Below are 20,365 nucleotides of genomic sequence, written 5' to 3' on the forward strand. Positions count from 1 at the left end.
GCCCCAGGCACCTCAGGCCCTGCCCTAGTTAGCCCTGCTGCCCTGAGTGAGGAGGTTATTGACCTCCTGAGATCCATCTCTGTTGGGCAGTCAACCATTGTGAATGCCATCCAGGGGCTGGCAGCCCAAATGCAACAGACCAATGCATTTCTGGATGGCATTCACACTGGCTTGGTGGCCCAACAGATATCAATCCAGGCTCTGGCCTCCTCTCTGATGGCAGCCATTGTCCCTCTTTCCACCCTCCCCCTCCAACTTCCTCTACCCAATCTTAGTCCCCTCAACCCTAACCTATCCCAAGCACACAGACAGACTAGCATGCACACAAGACAACACACAAGAGTGGCACATGCAGACACAAGCACCACACATCATCCCACAGACACTCACACAAACACCATCCAGATGCAGACATACCAACATCCACTGCCTCCACTGTGTCCAAGTCCTCCTCCTCCACCTCCCTCCCAGTTGCGTCTGCACTCACACCTGCATGCACTACATCCAAATCCACTACCACCATCACCAGCACACCTATCAGAACACACCTCACTGGCAGACACCTCCACAACAGCCATGCACACGTCCCTTGTGTCCTCTCCCACTGTGTCTGTCCCCATCCCTCCAAAGTACACAAACACAGGCACTCAGACACTCAACAGCCATCCACCTCACAATAGCATCCAGCCCAAGCACCTGCACCCAAACACAGCAGAAAGACACCTCCCACAACCACTCCATCTTCCTCCACTCCCATACCTTCTCCCCGCCCCAATGTCCCTAAGCAGCTTTTCCTCTCCACCACTGACCTCTTCCCTACCCCTCCCTTCACGTCTGGCCAGGGTGGCTAAAACCCAGGCAAGCACCTCAGCCACCCAGTCAATGGGCCCAGTAGTGTCCACAACCTCACAGAAAGAGTGCCTGCCCCAGCTGCTGCCAGGAAGGGCAAGGAGCCAGCCCCAGCTGCTGCCAGGAAGGGCAAAGAGCCAGCCCCAGCAGGCAGGAAGGACAAGGGGCCTGGTGCTGGGACTCAGTCGGAGCCCCCACAACCAACCATGGTTGTGCAGCCATCTGAGGCTGCAGGAGATGGGCAGGAGCTTCCCCCCCACAACCACCGCCAGCAGCACCACAACCACTAGCAGTGGGCAGCTGTCCGAGGCTGCAGGCGATGGGCAGGTGCTTCCCCCCACAACCAACGCCAGCAGCAGCTGCACCACCACCAGTGGTGGGCAGCCATCCGAGGCTGCAAGGGATGGGCAGGTGCTTCCCCCCCCACAATCACCACCACCAGAAGCAGCACCAACACCACCAGCAGCAGTGGGCTGCCGTCTGAGGCTGCAGGGGATGGGCAGGTGCTTCCCCCCCCCACAACCACCGCCAGCAGCAGCACCACCACCACCACCACCCCACTGCCACCACTGAACAGCCGTCACTGCTGGCTGACATTCTGTAGACCTGCCTTCATGGGCTGTTGTGCGGCCTGCCCTCTGCAAATCCTGTGGGAATGACACCCACTTGAGAGACTGTGACCTTGTACTCCCCAAGATGTGCATCATAGGGCACGTTGCCCCCACAGGAACCAGTGTAGAAGCCACCCACTCACTCCATCCTCCCCAGGAACAAGAGCACAGGGCACGATGCCCCCTCCAGAACCAGTGTGGACGCCACCCACTCACCCCATCCTCCCCAGGAACAAGAGCACAGGGCACAATGCCCCCTCCAGAACCAGTGGGCAACTCACCCACTCGAGAGACTGTGGCCGTGCACTCCCCAGGATCAAGCAGTGGGCCTGCTGCCCCCTCCAGGAAAAGTGGTGTTGTTCCATCTGCTGGCTGAGGTGCCCCCCCCCCCCCACATTCCCTGTCCACCTGAGGTGCCTGCCTATTTTCCAAATGATGCCCCTGCAGTGTTCTCTCCGTGTTGTGGCAGGAGACAAGTGGGGCCTTGGAGTTTGTCATGTGGCCCTGTGGCCCACGCACATTGAGGTCTGGGCAGTGTCCCTTGATTTGTACATATGTATATACTTTTAGGTTGGATGTACGTATTTCTACAGTATTGATATTATTACACTCACTTTGATCTATTCGTGTTGTCCTTGCATTATTCCTGAGGGGTACGGGGTATATATGTTTTCTTACTGCATCTGATTGTGTGTATGGTGTTGGGGGTTGTGTTGCGTGTGTGTGTGTCACTCTCTTTTTCCTCCCCCCCTCCCCTGTGTGCAAGGCGGCTGTACTCACCGTGGTCGTCTTTGCCGTCATTGGTGTTCGGGGGGGCGGGGGGGGGGGAGCAGGACGTAAAAGCCCATCGGAAATATTTGCAGCTCGGGCTCCATGGCGGCGTGGTCGTTCCCTGCGTCTCCAATGGTGAGTCCTTTCCCTTCTGTGCAGTGTTTCCACCAGGCTTTTTTTGTCATTGGTACAGCCCCGGAAAAGGTGGCGGATTGGGCTGTCATAATAGGGTGAGCTGAACACTGTCTCCTGCCTGGCTGAAGGCGGCTACGGTAGTGGCTGTTTCCGCCGTGGCGGTTGGTGTGTGTAGGAGGCTGGCCTGGCTTGTAGTGGGTACCAAGGGGTACTTACACCTTGCACCAGGTCCAGGTATCCCTTATTAGTGTAGAGGGGTGTCTAGCAGCTTAGGCTGATAGATAATGGTAGCTTAGCAGAGCAGCTTAGGCTGAACTAGGAGACGAGTGAAGCTCCTACAGTACCACTAGTGTCACATGCACAATATCATAAGAAAACACAATACACAGATATACTAAAAATAAAGGTACTTTATTTTTATGACAATATGCCAAAGTATCTCAGTGAGTACCCTCAGTATGAGGATAGCAAATATACACAAGATATATGTACACAATACCAAAATATGCAGTAATAGCAATAGAAAACAGTGCAAACAATGTATAGTCACAATAGAATGCAATGGGGGCACATAGGGATAGGGGCAACAAAAACCATATACTCTAGAAGTGGAATGCGAACCACGAATGGACCCCAAACCTATGTGACCTTGTAGAGGGTCGCTGGGACTGTAAGAAAACAGTGAGGGTTAGAAAAATAGCCCACCCCAAGACCCTGAAAAGTGGGTGCAAAGTGCACCTAAGTTCCCCAAAGAGCACAGAAGTCGTGATAGGGGAATTCTGCAAGGAAGACCGACACCAGCAATGCAACAACAATGGATTTCCTGACGAAAGTACCTGTGGAACAAGGGGACCAAGTCCAAGAGTCACGATCAAGTCGGGAGTGGGCAGATGCCCAGGAAATGCCAGCTGTGGGTGCAAAGAAGCTGCCACCGGATGGTAGAAGCTGTGGATTCTGCCAGAACGACAAGGGCTAGAAACTTCCCCTTTGGAGGATGGATGTCCCACGTCGTGAAGAGTCGTGCAGAGGTGTTTCCGTGCAGAAAGACCGCAAACAAGCCTTGCTAGCTGCAAGGGTCGCGGTTAGGGTTTTTGGATGCTGCTGTGGCCCAGGAGGGACCAGGATGTCGCCAATTGCGTGAGGAGACAGAGGGGGCGTCCAGCAAGACAGAGAGCCCACTCAGAAGCAAGCAGCACCCGCAGAAGTGTCTGAACAGGCACTACGAAGTGGAGTGAACCGGAGCTCACCCGAAGTCACACAAGAGGGTCCCACGACGCCAGAGGACAACTCAGGAGGTCGTGCACTGCAGGTTAGAGTGCCGGGGACCCAGGCTTGGCTGTGCACAGAGGAAATCCTGGAAGAGTGCACAGGAGCCGGAGTAGCTGCAAAACTCGCGGTTCCCAACAATGCAGTCTAGCGTGGGGAGGCAAGGACTTACCTCCACCAAACTTGGACTGAAGAGTCACTGGACTGTGGGAGTCACTTGGACAGAGTTGCTGAGTTCAAGGGACCTCGCTCGTCGTGCTGAGAGGAGACCCAGAGGACCGGTGATGCAGTTCTTTGGTGCCTGCGGTTGCAGGGGGAAGATTCCGTCGACCCACGGGAGATTTCTTCGGAGCTTCTAGTGCAGAGAGGAGGCAGACTACCCCCACAGCATGCACCACCAGGAAAACAGTCGAGAAGGCGGCAGGATCAGCGTTACAAGGTCGCAGTAGTCGCCTTTGCTACTTTGTTGCAGTTTTGCAGGCTTCCAGCGCGGTCAGCAGTCGATTCCTTGGCAGAAGGTGAAGCGAGAGATGCAGAGGAACTCTGATGAGCTCTTGCATTCGTTATCTAAAGAATTCCCCAAAGCAGAAACCCTAAATAGCCAGAAAAGGAGGTTTGGCTACCTAGGAGAGAGGATAGGCTAGCAACACCTGAAGGAGCCTATCAGGAGGAGTCTCTGACGTCACCTGCTGGCACTGGCCACTCAGAGCAGTCCAGTGTGCCAGCAGCACCTCTGTTTCCAAGATGGCAGAGGTCTGGAGCACACTGGAGGAGCTCTGGGCACCTCCCAGGGGAGGTGCAGGTCAGGGGAGTGGTCACTCCCCTTTCCTTTGTCCAGTTTCACGCCAGAGCAGGGCTGAGGGATCCCTGAACCGGTGCAGACTGGCTTATGCAGAGATGGGCACCATCTGTGCCCATCAAAGCATTAACACCTTTTTCCAAAGGGAGAGGGTGTAACACCCTCTCTCTGAGGAAGTCCTTTGTTCTGCCTTCCTGGGCCAAGCCTGGCTGGACCCCAGGAGGGCAGAAACCTGTCTGAGGGGTTGGCAGCAGCAGCAGCTGCAGTGAAACCCCGGGAAAGTCAGTTTGGCAGTGCCCGGGTCTGTGCTAGAGACTCGGGGGATCATGGAATTGTCTCCCCAATGCCAGAATGGCATTGGGGTGACAATTCCATGATCTTAGACATGTTTCATGGCCATGTTCGGAGTTACCATTGTGACGCTATACATATGTCGTGACATATGTATAGTGCACGCGTGTAATGGTGTCCCCGCACACAAAGTCCGGGGAATTTGCCCTGAACAATGTGGGAGCACCTTGGCTAGTGCCAGGGTGCCCACACACTAAGTAACTTAGCACCCAACCTTTACTAGGTAAAGGTTAGACATATAGGTGACTTATAAGTTACTTAAGTGCAGTGGTAAATGGCTGTGAAATAACGTGGACGTTATTTCACTCAGGCTGCACTGGCAGGCCTGTGTAAGAATTGTCAGATCTCCCTATGGGTGGCACAAGAAATGCTGCAGCCCATAGGGATCTCCTGAAACCCCAATACCCTGAGTATCTCAGTACCATATACTAGGGAATTATAAGGGTGTTCCAGTATGCCAATGTAAATTGGTGAAATTGGTCACTAGCCTGTTAGTGACAATTTGGAAAGAGAATGAGAGAGCATAACCATTGAGGTTTTGGATAGCAGACCCTCAGTGAGACAGCTAGGCATCACACAGGTAACACATACAGGGCACACTTATGAGCACTGGGGCCCTGGCTGGCAGGGTCCCAGTGACACATACAACTAAAACAACATATATACAGTGAAATATAGGGGTAACATGCCAGGCAAGATGGTACTTTCCTACAGTGTGGTAAAGTGGCTGTCTATCTGAGCTCTTTCCACCATGGTCATAATTTAGCAGTAATTACCGCAAGCCTGTTGGCGGTATTACCGCCACTTTCTCACCGACCGCCAGGGTTGTAATGAGGGCCATAGTATTTCCCTACTTCAAGCTAAGAATACAAGGATATCACACGTAGATAGTGAAGTGCAAATGTAGTGCTGGTTGACAACCATCCCGAATAGCATGTAGCTGTTTTTATAGTTCAATATTTTCGCCATTATTGGCTATGGCGGGGCCACTGGGACGGGTCTCTTGGCAGGCACGCGGTGCACCCGTTCTACCATGAAGAGGGCGGATAGGCGCCACCTTCGACTACAGTCAGGTCTTGACGAACTGAGTGAGGCAATTACCTTCGGTGCCCTCTGGAAGGCCAACTATACAGATGTTATTTCTGCGCGCTCTGCCTTCAGCATCCTCAGCTCGATCCTGGAGTTTTTCCACTTGTTTGCGCAGTTGTATCAACATAAGAGTTGTGCTCTGCTTGCGCCGGTAATAAGATAGCTAGTGCTTGCTCTGTCGATAGGACTCTGTCTGCCAAAATGTGCTGATCATCTTTTGTGCATGTGCAGATAGCGCCAAGTTGCTGTTCTATGATTACTCTGGAGTCGCGGATTTCCTGTAGGATAAGATCTAACTTGTCCCCTGATGGTTATGCTCGGGTGGGGGGCGGGTGTGTGGGGGGCTCACAGTCGGATGGTGTTGAGGCAATCTAGTCTTTAGAAGATGGGGAGCGCATCTGCGCATATTTCTCCAGCCTAGGAGGCTTAGTTTTGTTGCGCCCCATCTGATCGATGAATTGTCACTGGAAGGTCGGGGGCCGCACTCGATGTTCACTCCGTGGGTATTCCTATGGGACGGATCACCACCACCTGGCCCACAGTCTTGCAGCGTGTCCCACCATAGCAGTGCTGCTCCTCGGCTCACTCAGTGCGGATTACGCCATCTCTCCCGCTGCTCCTTGGCTGGGTTTTCGGCTCTTGTCTAGTTCGCCGCTTAGTCTGCCTCTCCACTGCCGGTCTGAATTAAGGACCCTCCCCCGGCAGCCCTGGTCGCAATCCCAGCGAGTTGTACCAGGCAGCAGGCCCTCCACTAGGCCGCAGTGCGTACCTTTCGCCGTCAGTCGGTGCCAGGCCTCCTTCTAGGCTATCTTTGCAGGGCAGGCAGTCGCCTGGAATCCTCAGGAGACACAGATAGGCCGCAGTCCAGCACACACGGGGATCTGTGCCACTCAGCGGGCCTCCCACGCATTAGGGCCCGCCACCGTCTGTCACCAAGGGGTGCGTCCCTGCGTCCGGCCCCCAGAAGGTCTGTCCACTCACCGCCAGGCCCTGTCAGGGATCTCCTTCGTCTGTCGTCGTTCACCCACAGGGCCGCCCCACTGTGGGTTTGGGGGGGGGGGGGGGGGGTGGAGGTGAGTATAGGGCAGAAGAGCCGCAGCTGCCCACTACCTCTGTCACACGGGCACCGCGACAACTCGATCTCGGTGCTGCCTCAGGTCCAGCACTCCTCTGGTCTTAACTGACCCTCTACAGTGTGTGGCTCAGTATCACCACGATGCTGGGGACGGAGCCTGGACAGATTTTTTGACCTGGGTCAGGAGCCGCGGAATTAGGCGTCTGCCATGTTGGACACTTGGCCAAACCCTAAATCTTCATCTAAACAATAACGTTTAGTGAAAGTATGAACTGATTTCCATGTAGCAGCTTTAGAAATTTCTATCATTGGGACTTTTTTTATCCAGGCAACCAATTCAGCCTTTCTATGCGTAGTTTAGAATGAGTTTTAGGTTTATCTAGCTGGGACTTGTTAGCCAAATGTAACAGAGAGAATTACAGGAAACCATAGATCTAGCTATAGTTTGCTTAGATGAAGCCATATCAGTTCTTAACACCTTAGCTGCTGGGTATGTTCCCCTCCCCACCCATCCTAGTGTTGAGCCCTTTTTTAGCTATTTGAGGTAGTTCGCACTTAGGGCTCCATAACTTTTTTTGACCACTTAAGATATCTACGCCAAATTTGTGTCCTTTTTTCCAACATCCTGAGGTTGTAAAGGTACCCAGGGTTTGTAAATTCCGCAGGAGGGGACTGAGAAAATAGGCAAAATATAGCAACATTGAGTTTCTGGAGGAAAATCAGAGAAAAAGTGTCTGTTTTTCCCTAAGAATGGCATCCACAAACGGTCTGCTGTACTAAAGTCACCATCTTCCCAGCTTTCAAGAACATGCAGAGTTTAATCCAAAAATCTAATTTTCTATGACCGGTTTGGCAATTTTTTAAGAGGTAGCCTATTTTCCCTTTTTTTGTGCTCACAACCTACTTACAGTTTTGGTGAAAACCAGTCAGAAACCCATGGGTGAAATAGAAAAGCTATAGATTTCCAAAAAGTAGACAAAATTCAGAATCCAGCAAGGGGTATGTAAATATGTAAATGATATGTAAATCCTTGAAGGTTTTGCCAAGGAAAAGAACTGTTGTCAAAGAAATATTGAAAATGAGTAGGAAAAGATGGGCACTTGCTACATTTTCATCTGTCAATCAGTCATTTGCAGAGCGCGCTGGGGGAGGGGAGGGGCGGTGGAGGTGCTACTGCTCGAACAGCCAGGTCTTGAGGAGTTTCCTGAAGGTCAGCAGGTCCTGGGTCTGTCATAGTTGGACGAGGAGGGAGATCCAGATCTTGGTGGCGAGCTGGAAGAACGATCTGCCGCCGGCTGTAGTTCGGTGGATGCGAGGGGCGAGGGGCAGGGGCGAGGGCGAGGTTGGTGGAGCGGAGTTGACGGTTGGGGGTGTAGAAGGTGAGTCGCTCGTTGAGGTAATCAGGGCCGGTGTTGTGGAGTGCTTTGTGAGAGTGGGTTCAAAGGTGATCCTCTTGTTGATGGAGAGCCAGTGTAGATCTCTTAGGTGGACTGAGATGTGGTTGGGGCATGGGATGTCGAGGATGAGGCGTGTGGAGGTGTTTTTGGGGGCAAGCCTGGAGGAGATAATTACAAAAACAAGGAGGTGTCACCCACCAGTCAGGACAGCCCCTAAGGTGCCCTGAGCTGAGGTGACCCCTGCCTTTAGAAATCCTCCATCTTGGTTTTGGAGGATTCCCCCAATAGGATTAGGGATGTGCCCCCCTGTCCACAGGGAGGAGGCACAAAGAGGGTGTAGCCAGCCTCCAGGACAGTAGCCATTGTGTGTTAGTGGGGAGAAAAAGGCAAAGACGACATGGCATTCCCCCTCAGGATGCCATGCACACAAAATACTGCCTGTGGCATAGGGCATAGGTAGGTCACCCCTCTAGCAGGCCTTACAGCCCTAAGGCAGGGTGCACTATACCACAGGTGAGGGCATAGCTGCATGAGCGATATGCCCCTACAGTGTCTAAGTCTATTCTTAGACATTGTAAGTACAGTTGTGGCCATATTAAGTATATGGTCTGGGAGTTTGTCAAAAACGAACTCCACAGCTCCATAATGGCTACACTTTATACTGGGAATTCTTGGTATCAAACTTCAGAATAATAAACCCACACTGATGCCAATGTTGGATTTATAAAAAATGTACACAGAGGGCATCTTAGAGATGCCCCCTGTATTTTACCCAATCCTTCAGTGCAGGACTGACTGGTCTGCGCCAGCCTGCTGCTGAAAGACGAGTTTCTGACCCCATGGGGTGAGGGCCTTTGTGTCCTCTGAGGCCAGAAACAAAGCCTGCTCTGGGTGGAGGTGCTTCACACCTCCCCCCTGCAGGAACTGTAACACCTAGCAGTGAACCTCAGAAGGTCAGGCTTCGTGTTACAATGCCCCAGGGACCTCCAGCTAATGGAGATGCCCACCCCCTGGACACAGCCCCCACTTTTGGCGGCAAGTCCATGGGAGATAATGAGAAAAACAAGGAGGAGTCACCCACCAGTCAGGACAGCCCCGAAGGTGTCCGGAGCTGAGGTGACCCCTGCCTTTAGAAATCCTCCATCTTGATCTTGGAGGATTCCCCCAATAGTAATAGGGATGTGCCCCCCTCCCCTCATGGGAGGAGGCAGAAGGAGGGTGTAGCCACCCACAAAGACAGTAGCCATTGGCTACTGCCCTCCCAAACCTAAACACACCCCTAAATCTAGTATTTAGGGGCACCCCAGAACCCAGGAAATCAGATTCCTGGAATCTGAAGAAACAAGAAGGACTGCTGACCTACAAGCCTGCAGAGAAGATGGAAGACAACAACTGCTTTGGCCCCAGCCCTCCCTGCCTGTCTCCAGATTTGAAAACCTGCAACCAGCGACGCATCCGACAGGGACCAGCGACCTCTGAAGTCTCAGAGGACTGCCCTGGACTAAAGGACCAAGAAACTCGTGTGAGCAGCGGCTTTGCTCAAAACCAGCTACTTCTTTGCAACAAAGAAGTAACTTCCAAAGACTTCACGTTTCCTGCCAGATGCGTGAGACTTCACACTCTGCACCCGACCCCCCCGGCTCGAGATCCGGAGAACAAACACCACAGGGAGGACTCCCCGGCGACTGCGAGCCTGTGAGTAGCCAGAGACGACCCCCCCCGAGCCCCCACAGCCACGCCTGCAGAGAGAATCCAGAGGCTCCCCCTGACCGTGACTGCCTTTAACAAGGGACCCGACGCCTGGAACACTGCACCTGCAGCTCCCAGGACCTGAAGGAACCGAACTTCAGCGCAGGAGTGACCCCCCCAGGCGACCCCCTGCCTAGCCCAGGTAATGGCTGTCCCGAGAAGCCCCCCGTGTTGCCTGAACCGCTAGAGTGACCCCCGGGCCACTCCATTGATTCCTATCTGAAACTCGACACCTGCTTTGCACACTGCGCCTGGCCGCCCCTGGGCCGCTGAGGGTGTGTTTTGTGTGCCTACTTGTGTACCCACCAGTGCTCTACAAAACCCCCCTGGTCTGCCCCCCCCCAAGGACGTGGGTACTTACCTGCTGGCAGACTGGAACCGGAGCCCCCCTGTTCTACATAGGCGCCTATGTGTTTTGGGCACCTCTTTGACCTCTGCACGTGACCGGCCCTGAGCTGCTGGTGTGGTAACTTTGGGATTGCCTTGAACTCCCAAAGGTGGGCTGCCTAAGCCCCAGGACTGAGACTTGTAAGTGTTTTACTTACCTCACAAACTAACCTTTACTTACCTTCCCCAGGAACTGTTGATTTTTGCACTGTTTCCACTTTGTTAAAATGGCAATAAGCTATTTTCAAAGGCCATATATAATATTGCTTTTATTCAAAGTTCCTAAGTTACCTATGCAAAGTACCTTGCATTCTATGTGTTTACTTCAATCAAATCAATCAAAAAATGTATTAAGTGCGCTACTCACCCGGAAGGGTCTCAAGGTGCTGTGTGGTGGGGGTGGGGAGATGGCGTTTTACTGCTCAAAGAGCCATGTCTTTAGGTGCTTTCTGAAAGTCGGGAGGTCCTGGGTCTTGCGTAGGTTGTTGGGGAGGGAGTTCCAGGTCTTGGGGGCGAGGTAGGAGAAGGATCTGCCTCTGGAGGTGGTGCGTTGGATGCGGGGGACTGTGGCGAGGGCGAGGTGAGCAGAGCAGAAGAGTCGAGTGGGTGCGTGGAAGTTCACTAATTCGTTGAGGTAGGCTGGTCCAGTGTTGTGGAGGGATTTGTGGGTGTGGATGAGGATTTTGAAGACAATCCTTTTTCTGATGTACTTTTTAGATTTAACTCGATCCATTTTAGAGTGGCGTTTCCGACAAAATGTGTGTGGGAAAAAATATTACCACCATGCCCTTTTGATAATTTTTCAAAACAAAGCACTTGTCACTTTATTTTATTCACTTTACTCAGCTCCTAGGGAAAAAAATTTATTAACTATTTTGCGTAATTTGCACACCCTTTCTTATAAAGAAGGATTGATTGGCATTCAAAGCCTTTCATCCAAACAAATGTGCAGTTCTATTTTAAGTTTGATCAAATCCGCTATCACCATTAGGAACAGATACGAATCAGTAACGTGATTACCTATTAAGGGAATTTAGATATTGTTTTACTGCTGTATACGATTTTATAAGTATTTATTATTTTATACTGATTAGTAGGCTTAAGTGGTAAACTTAGATTTTATAGATTTGCAGATCAAAGAGACTTGTCTTTGAATTATACATTTTATATTATGATGATTTATATGTATGTATGTATGTATGTATGTGTACTTTTATGGCAGTACGCCGAATAAAGTTATTTTGACTGACTGACTGACAATAATACGTTCTAGCACAGAGCAGCAAAAGTGTTTTTATAGCTACGTGGTCAGAACAGAACAGATTATAAAACTTCTGAACTGAATCTTATTTAGAGCTAATAATCCTCCTTGAATTCATCTACATGATGGGAATGAAAATTTTGTGATTTATTTTACAAAATTACATGATATTCCATGAACATTTTGCACAAATATGCTTTCATGCCGAAATGTAATTTACCAGTATCTGATCTGACCTTTATCAGTTGAGCACACTACTAGTGTAAAAAAGACATGTGAGATACCAGCATGAGACTGGTTCAGCCAGAAAATCTCTCGCTAGTAGTAGGTGGAACTTAAGTAAAGCGTGTGCTTGCTTAAAAAAGGTTAAGCAGAATTGCAATATGCAAATTTAGAGAGGTTTTGCATATCGTGAAATCCATGGATTTTGCCTCCAAACTAAAAATAACTCCCAGGCCTAATCTTCACAATGAAAACATGTAAAATGACCCCATAAACCTCACTGAGAGTATACAATATTTTATCTCGGTTGATTTTAGTGGGGTCTTTCTGCAAAACAAGTCAGTTTCACCCTCCTCAAAAACTAAAAAGATTGACGGTATGCACTACGACTTAAAGTACAATAATAATATGGGGTCCTATAGACCTGTGAGGCTTTATCAGTTGAAAAACACTAGTGCTTAAATTGAGCAGGTGGTTGCTGGTGGGTTTGATTAGCAGTGCTGTTTCTGGGGAACAGGTTCTTATTTTTCATCAGACTGTTACGCAGAAGACAAGATGGATAAAAACACAAAGTATGAAACCCAGAGAAATAGACTGATGGAAAACAGTGAGAAAGAGAGAAAGCAGGACTGAAAAAGATCCTGCAATAGTGAGATAAAGGAACATGTAGTTTCTGGAGGTAGATGAAAGAGGCATGATCTGGAATCAAGATTATACAGGCTTGGTACTTGGGACCCCCTGCTAATTGTAGTGCAGGCTGACGTCCTCTGGAGAGATGTTTTGGCCCTGGCACTTGTTTTAAAAATTAAGCACTGAAAAACAGAATAGTGCCACCAGTGCACATTTGTTTTATTTTTTCCTGCTTAATATCCCCTTCTCATGAAATAGGGAATAACAGAAACAAATAGTATTTAAACTCTTTTGGCGCATATTAATATCATTAATTGTGCACACATTAACACAGGTAGAAACTGTTAGTAAAAACTGGTGATGGTTGCCAGTGCTAATGTAGGCGTGAGCAAAATTTGCAATTTGTACCTCTTTTAGCACTAGTGCATGGGTCAAAATGACCCCTCAAGTTGAGGAATTATTAATTTCCACTCATCCCTCTCACATTTGTTGCAAAATCTGTTGAAGGATATCCTTCAATGGTGATCATAGCCTTAACTACGTTTCTAAATGGCTATTCTGTAGATTTAAAGTAAGAAAATGCAATAAAACAAATTCATTTCAACCTTCATTCATTACACTTATGGCCCATACCATGATTAATATATTTGATTTAATCATTTGTGTTTAGCTGTGTTTCTTTTAAAGAAATATGCACTTCATAAAAAAAAAGTAAAAATAATAAAAAGGCTCACTAGATATATTATTCACATTGAATCTGCAAATTAAGGCATATGCATGATTTACCAATTCCAAAGAAACAAGTTCACACTTAAAACTTAAGCCTGGATCACTAAGTCAATTATCTATAGCTGTTCAGCTGTCAAAAGTAGGGACATATTTTTTTTCTTAAAGATGTTTAAATGATTCATTCAATGTAGAGAAAAAGTAGTGTTTATTAACCTGCCCTACAATGCTAAAAATAACCAATGATCGTTCTAGGACATTGTTTTGTATGATGTCTGCTTTGTTTTTAAGATGATTGTGACATAATTCACGAGATGCTCCCTGCAGGAAAATGCCACTGTTGAGGGGGGGGGGGGGGGGGGGGTTGGGCTGTGGGGAGAGCACAAGCACTCCAGACATGGATAGGTGCCAGGCCGTCCTCAGCACTCTCCCACTGTGGCTGAGGTCGGCTTTTGGCCCTCATGAGCACTGAAGGGGTTAACTGCTTCCATGCTCTATGGGCCTGCTCTATTGAGGTGACACGCCTGCAATGAGACAATGCTATTTATGGATACTTGAGTGGGAAGAATTAAATATACTTTTAAATACTTAGGTTGCTGTCTGTCTTGGTTTAAGTTCTATTTCTTTTTTTTATTGTAAATGGTGTAAAAATGTAAAAAATAAAAAGATATTTTAAAAATCTGTCAGGGTTTCAACCCTGACTTTTTAGGTGGTGCCATCCTGCATTGCACTGCACTTTTCTATGAACTTTCTGAAAATATGTGGCAGACAGCAGCTCTGCATATCCTAAGGGCAAGGAAAAACAACTGACATCATGGCACAGGAGTAGGAGCTATATGGCTCTGTTGGGGTCATGTCTGAGGTAATACACACAATTTACCTGGAACCAAATGACACCTACCAGTGTAGAAAAGCTTTTGTAAAATTTCCGGGTCCAGTCTGGAGCATGAGGATACGCCTTAGGTGAGGAAACTGGAGGTAGAAGTATCCATCAGAAATGAACACCGAAGATGCTCATAGACCTAATGTTTTACTGCTGGTTGTTTATTCACCTCATACTGTTACAGCGGTTATGAATTCGGTTACAAATTGTGTCCTGACAATTAGCCAAAACATGAACAACTCTAGTGCCTAATTTGAAATGGTGGTTGCTGATGAGGAACCAGCACTTTTTAGGAACCAGCACTTGTTCTTCCTCATCAGACTTTGATCCACAACAAGAAAGACCAATGTACATAAGGTGGAATGAAAGAGCAAGAGAAAGGTAAAAAACCTATGAAAAGAGAAAGAACCTGCAATAGTGAAATAAAGGGGTGGAGCCTTAGTATTCGTGACACCAACATTCAATAGTGCCCACCGCAGGCTTCTGAGCAAGGCTTTGGGACCTGGCACTTACTCTTTTACAAATTAAGCACTACCTTTGGCCCATATTTATTCCATGGGAGGTTTGCAATATCTCTGCTCATGCACTCTCTTCTTCCTTACTTTTAGATAATACAAATTGAAGCTCTCCTGATAGGGTGTGTGGCTCAATCTATGCAACAATGTTGGCCTCTTGACTGTCTCCTCTTGGAAGTTAACCTTCAGGAGACCTGGCCCCAGTGCTGGGCAAAATACTGAAGAGATGCAACCATACCGATACACAACACTATTGATATAAACTACATAGCAGGGCAAGAAACTCCAGACTGCCTTTCGGAAATGAATGGCATTGTAAATTAAGCTATTCTACCCTGGTTTTCTGCTTTTAATGTTCCCTGTGCACACTAACCTTTCAGTTCAGAGCTGTCCTGTATAGTTCTGAAACAGATTTTGCAGAAAAGTAGCAAGATGGTGCTACTTGGCTACCACCATGCAATATAACGTCTTGCAAATATAGGACAGTAGCAAAGTGTACAGTAAAACATGACCTCACCTGAAATACTGAGAGCATTGAGTAGGTCACTGAGGTGAACAATCTGCAAGGGAGTTAGGAACAAGTGCAAGGAGCCCATCTGTCCATCAATCTGCAGCTGCAAGAAACACAAGATGACTCAAGTACATCAGTACTACAAAACAACCTCAAGCTTGTGGTTACAGGCAGACAAAATAACAAGGACGATTTTTAAATGGTATGTTCAGCTCTTGGAACATCTCCGCACTGACTAACATATCTATTGTTCCCAAACTCCGTTATTGCCAGAATTCGAATCTGTGATCAGGAGAACGAGCACACATTTTTGCAGTGGATGCATTAGTTTACTGAGCAACCAGACATGTAAGCTACTGCAACACTTGTTAGGGCAGGAAATTATTATCCTTTGAAATCCAACAACTAGCAAATTACCAACCAAAGACCTACTTGGTCAATCACAATGGTATTATACATCTTCTGAATATCTCCTTCCCTTGCACAGTGTTCTTAGTCAGATAAAAATGTGTAATCACTATTGGTTACTTTTCACATTGATCACCCGCCACCTTCAGCCGCCTGTTGTTGCACGGTGCCACAAACAATAAGCAATTAGGTTATGCAGTACGTACTCAACAAATAAGCAATTAATCTACAGTATACATTACTATGCCTAATAATCGAAAATTTCCATGAAATTTTACAAGGAAATGTGTACTGTAGCAAAAGGGAAAATTACTTAAAAGTAAGAAAACGTAAAGTTTAAACTTACTGGTATCCATTATGCTTTCTTTCTTCAACTAACAAGTCATTACATTGACTTAGATAACATTTAGCCCAATTAACTGTGATTAATATGATGTATGGTAGCTTGTGTCACAACATACATCACAATTATAAGAAGTGCTATAAGCACCACACACCAATATTCTTTCCGATGTAAATTTGGCAAGTCTAATCGGTCAAAATATACTGGGGAAAAATGCCTGTAAGTAAGGAGACATGCAGATTTTGATGCAATAAGCTGCAATTTCAAAACAGAAAACAGATATCCTTTAACAAGCCATGGGGAAAGGGTCACAAAACAAATTTGCAAAAGAACTCCCCAAAGCAGAAGCAGGGCCTAAATAAAAATGCAAACTGTGCACAAATATACACAAAACACCTACATATACAAAGATATGTTCTACTTGCTAATTATGATCACATAACATTCATAAAATATAGAAGCCAAAATAACAATACAAATTATATCAATATATCTCGCAGCACTTTTCATCACACCGGAGTAGAACATGAGCTAATATGCATTTTTTAAAATTTCAACTAACGAATGTAGCAGAAAATGTGCAAAATATGCATGTCAAAATGTTTCAATAGATATATTCAACCGAAACCACCTTCTTAAGAAAAAGAAAATTTTTGGAAAACATATGTAACTTCTGCGTAGAATTAATCACATAATGAAACCTGCCCTGCTGCTGTAACAGATCCTTCCAAAGAGGCAGTTGGATCAGAGAATAGATGTTCATGGCCAGATGTTTTGGTGCCACACTTTACTGGCCCAATTCAGAGCCACTAGATTGACTTTGGCCTGGTCATTCTTAATCTTCTTCAGAAACTTGGGCAGGAGAGATAAAGACAATAAGGAGTACACAAACCCTGATGTCAAGTCCAAACATAAGGCATCTCTGAGAGACCACTGCCTCAGGAATGCTAAAGCACAATAGTTTGCCCATTCTCAGCAGTGGCAAAAAGATTGAAAGACATTGCTCCTCACTGCTGGAAGATGCCCTGTCCCAGCAGAGTGTAGCTGCCATTCGTGATCCGCTAGGCAACGCTGACTGAGTTCATTCTCCCTGGAATTTTAAAGATCCTGTCAGGTGCTGTACTACCAAAGAGATTCCCTAATGACAAGCCTCTTGACATGAGACCCACGACAGCACTCCACCCTGTGTGCTGCAGTACCATCAGACGGTGGTGTCCATGAGGACCTGCGCCTGTTCCGTTTTAATGGAAGGGAGAAAAGTCTTTACTGCCAAGCGAGTCTCTAGCAACTCCAACACGTTGATGTGGATGAGTTGGAAACCAGAGTCCTCTGAACTCCACCTCTCCCAGATGGCCTCTCCAAACCAGCAATGATGCCCATCATGACCATTAGCTGTGGGTGGAGCAGAGTGAGGAGTCTGCCACCTGTTAACTCAGGTCCAGCAACCACCACTGCAGATCTTTTGCAGTCTGCTCCAACATATGGATGGAATCTGAGAGAATTCCTTGGTGCTGACCCCACTGAGAGCCCACTTCAGAACCTGCATGTGCCACTTGGCATCGTCCACCTGCAGGATGCCAGGAAGCCAAGAAGCCACAAAGCCTCATTGAGACCCAAGTCAAGTGTTAAAACATCTGGAGCACAGTAGGAATTGCCTGGACTCGTTGAGGCCTGTTCCCTTTTACTTAGTTACAAGTCATTTTTATTCCTCATATTCCATGCAGAACGGGTTATTAATTTCTTTGCAGGACTTTTCATCCTGTGCTCAACCCAAGACTGCACACAATAATTTACCAAGTATTGCAGGTACAAAGAGTACGATGTCTACCCTACACAGAAAAATAAGTTTTGTCACATCAGGGCAGTTCTTAGAACAACAGGTTTTTATTATAACACACTACACTGCTCCCACCACATCAGAGGGGACATTATAGCCAGTCATCTTATGCTGCATGTCGTCACCGCAGTTTCTGCTGAAACTCAGAGTCTTCTCTCCATCCATGTGGGAGGTCTTCCATCAGTCCAACAGACCTCTTCTCTACCTAGCACAAGTATGGTGATCGGGTTTCCTTCCAGAGACTACACAGGCAGATTAGGGCTAACACTGCTATTGCTCTTATGTAAGTTTTTAGTAGCTCAGGTAGGGATTTTAGATTCACTAGTGTGAAAGTATGCTGGGACTTTTGCTCTGCTTCACTTTTCTAGTCACTACATTAATAGCGTTGTGTTTCATTATTCTAATAATGAATAGTAATTCTCAAGTGTTGATGTACCGTGCCCGGTAGTGTAGAATGAAGCAAATACTGCACCTGCAGTGGCCCAGTTTTCCACTGATGGAATTATCCCAAATGGCAAGCAACTGTGAGAATTCTATGTTTATCTTTAGGTCCAATATGGGGAAACGCTGCCTCCAAAGCACTTTTTTTGTGCTAGCCAAAACTGAATTTCTTCACGTTTAGTGGGTACCTTACTCCTAATTGAAAGCTCAGTAGTAGAGTTACTGTCCGCTGTGGCCACATGTGGTTGCGCTGAAGTAGCTCTTTATGAGGCAGTGTTTAAAGTCTGCATTACATATTGTATTAAGCGCCTATATATTTCTGCTAAATTAGTATAGGGGAGCACACATCTGCTACAGTCATTTTACCTGCATTAGGACGTGCTGTATAGACAGCCAATTCTGGCCATGTAGGACCGTTATTACTTAAAGAACCTAAACTAACATTCTGTGAAATGTGTGGTAGGGCACCATTAAGCCAATTTTGGTGTCCTTGATAAGATAGTGGTATCTCTAAATATGCGCATGGTCTATATTGTGTGGGTATAATTGCTGGAGTGCAGTGTGAAATGTGTGTGTGTTGCCATTTGCTGCTGACCCAAGGAAGAAAAAAAAAATGTTTGTAAGCTGTGAGCCTCAACAACAAATGTAACTTCTCCTCCATCATCTGTTAGGCCATTATTTCTTAAATGTATTGTAAGGGGGAGTCTCATGTTTGCTGCAATTACAACCAGTTGAGGGCCCGCCATATTTAAAACAGTGTTGTTCAAAGATAGAAACACCAATTAGAGAAATCCTTTTTGAAGGTTCAAGCTTGAACAACGTACAGTGTCAAATGGAGTGCTACCTATCTAGCTGAAGAGGCTATTCCCGAATACCACGGACGTCTCTGTATAAGGTAATGAGTGTGCCTTTAGCACGTAATGAAACAGATACTTGTGAGATCCCAAAAGTCAGTGCCTAACCAACGTTGGTGGCGCCATGTCATACGACTCATTGAAGGAACAAGACTGCTGGATTTTGGCCGGCAGCACCACCAAGCTTGGGGGACTGAGTCTTATTCCACACTGTGTGATAGCTGTCGCCCTAACTCTTTCAGCTAGCTAGCAGCACCTCACCAGAACCCAAGAGTAAAGGTGATTTGAGGTAGTCTATTGTATGACACTCTAAGACTCCTCAGGGAAGTCCTGGTGGAACAGATTTTACCCCTTTCTCTCAGTTATACACGTCTCATACATGCAAAGACAAACAGAAGCAGTATTTAGTTCAATACATTTTATTGAAGCAAATGCAATTTATGTAAAAATGCATGGTTTGGGATTATTAGATTAAGGAAGCACAACACTATTATTGCGGTGACTAGAAAAGTCAAACAGAGGAGAAGTCCAACCATACCGTCGCAACAGTGAATCTAAAATCCCTACCTGCACTACTAAAAACCTTCATGAGAGCAATAGCAGTGTTAGCCCTAAACTGCAAGTCTAGTCTCCGTCAGGAAACCCGATCCCCAAACCTGTGCTATAGATGGAGAAGAGGTCTGTTGGTCTACTGGAAGACCTCCCACATCGATGGAGAAGACGCAGAGTTTCAGCAAAAACTGCGAAGACGACGTGCAGCATAAGATCGCTAGCTGGAATGTCCCCTCTAATATGGTAGGGCAGGGTAGTGTTTTATAATAAAACATGTTGTTCTTAGAAATTCCCTGATGTGACAAAACATATTTTTCTGTGTAGGGTAGAAATTGTACTCTTCGTACAGACAATACCCGGTAATATAACATGTGGAGCCTTGGGTTGAGCACAGGATGAAAATGTTGTACAAAGAAATAAATAACAAATTCTGTATGGAAGGGCAGCTGATAAAAATAATAAAACATCTCCACTAAAATGAAGTTTTGCTAAAATAATACGAGGAATAAAAATGACTTCTAAGTAGGTGAAAGAGCACAGGCCCAGAGCTAAAATAATGTGTCTGTGTAAATAGTTAAATAAACTCACCACAGCGCTGGGAAGGCTTGCAACAGCTCTGTGTCTAAGATGGATGCATTTAAAGGGAGCTTCTGTGAAGAAGTCAGGTGTGACTTTGGCACGTTGGTGGAAAAACACAGAGTTG

General features: G+C 47.0%; 1 protein-coding gene across 1 annotated transcript in view; it reads right to left on the reverse strand.

Moving 5' to 3' along the window:
* ATG2A (autophagy related 2A) overlaps positions 1 to 20,365 on the reverse strand; it is a 2,189,461-nt gene that overhangs the window by 2,066,463 nt on the left and 102,633 nt on the right. The window contains exon 7 of the mRNA XM_069207806.1: positions 15,234 to 15,330. Within this exon, the coding sequence (XP_069063907.1) occupies positions 15,234 to 15,330 (97 nt within the window). The remainder of the gene's footprint in view (positions 1 to 15,233; positions 15,331 to 20,365) is intronic.

Source organism: Pleurodeles waltl, chromosome 9, assembly GCF_031143425.1.
Source record: "Pleurodeles waltl isolate 20211129_DDA chromosome 9, aPleWal1.hap1.20221129, whole genome shotgun sequence".
Classification (NCBI taxonomy): Eukaryota; Metazoa; Chordata; class Amphibia; order Caudata; family Salamandridae; genus Pleurodeles; species Pleurodeles waltl.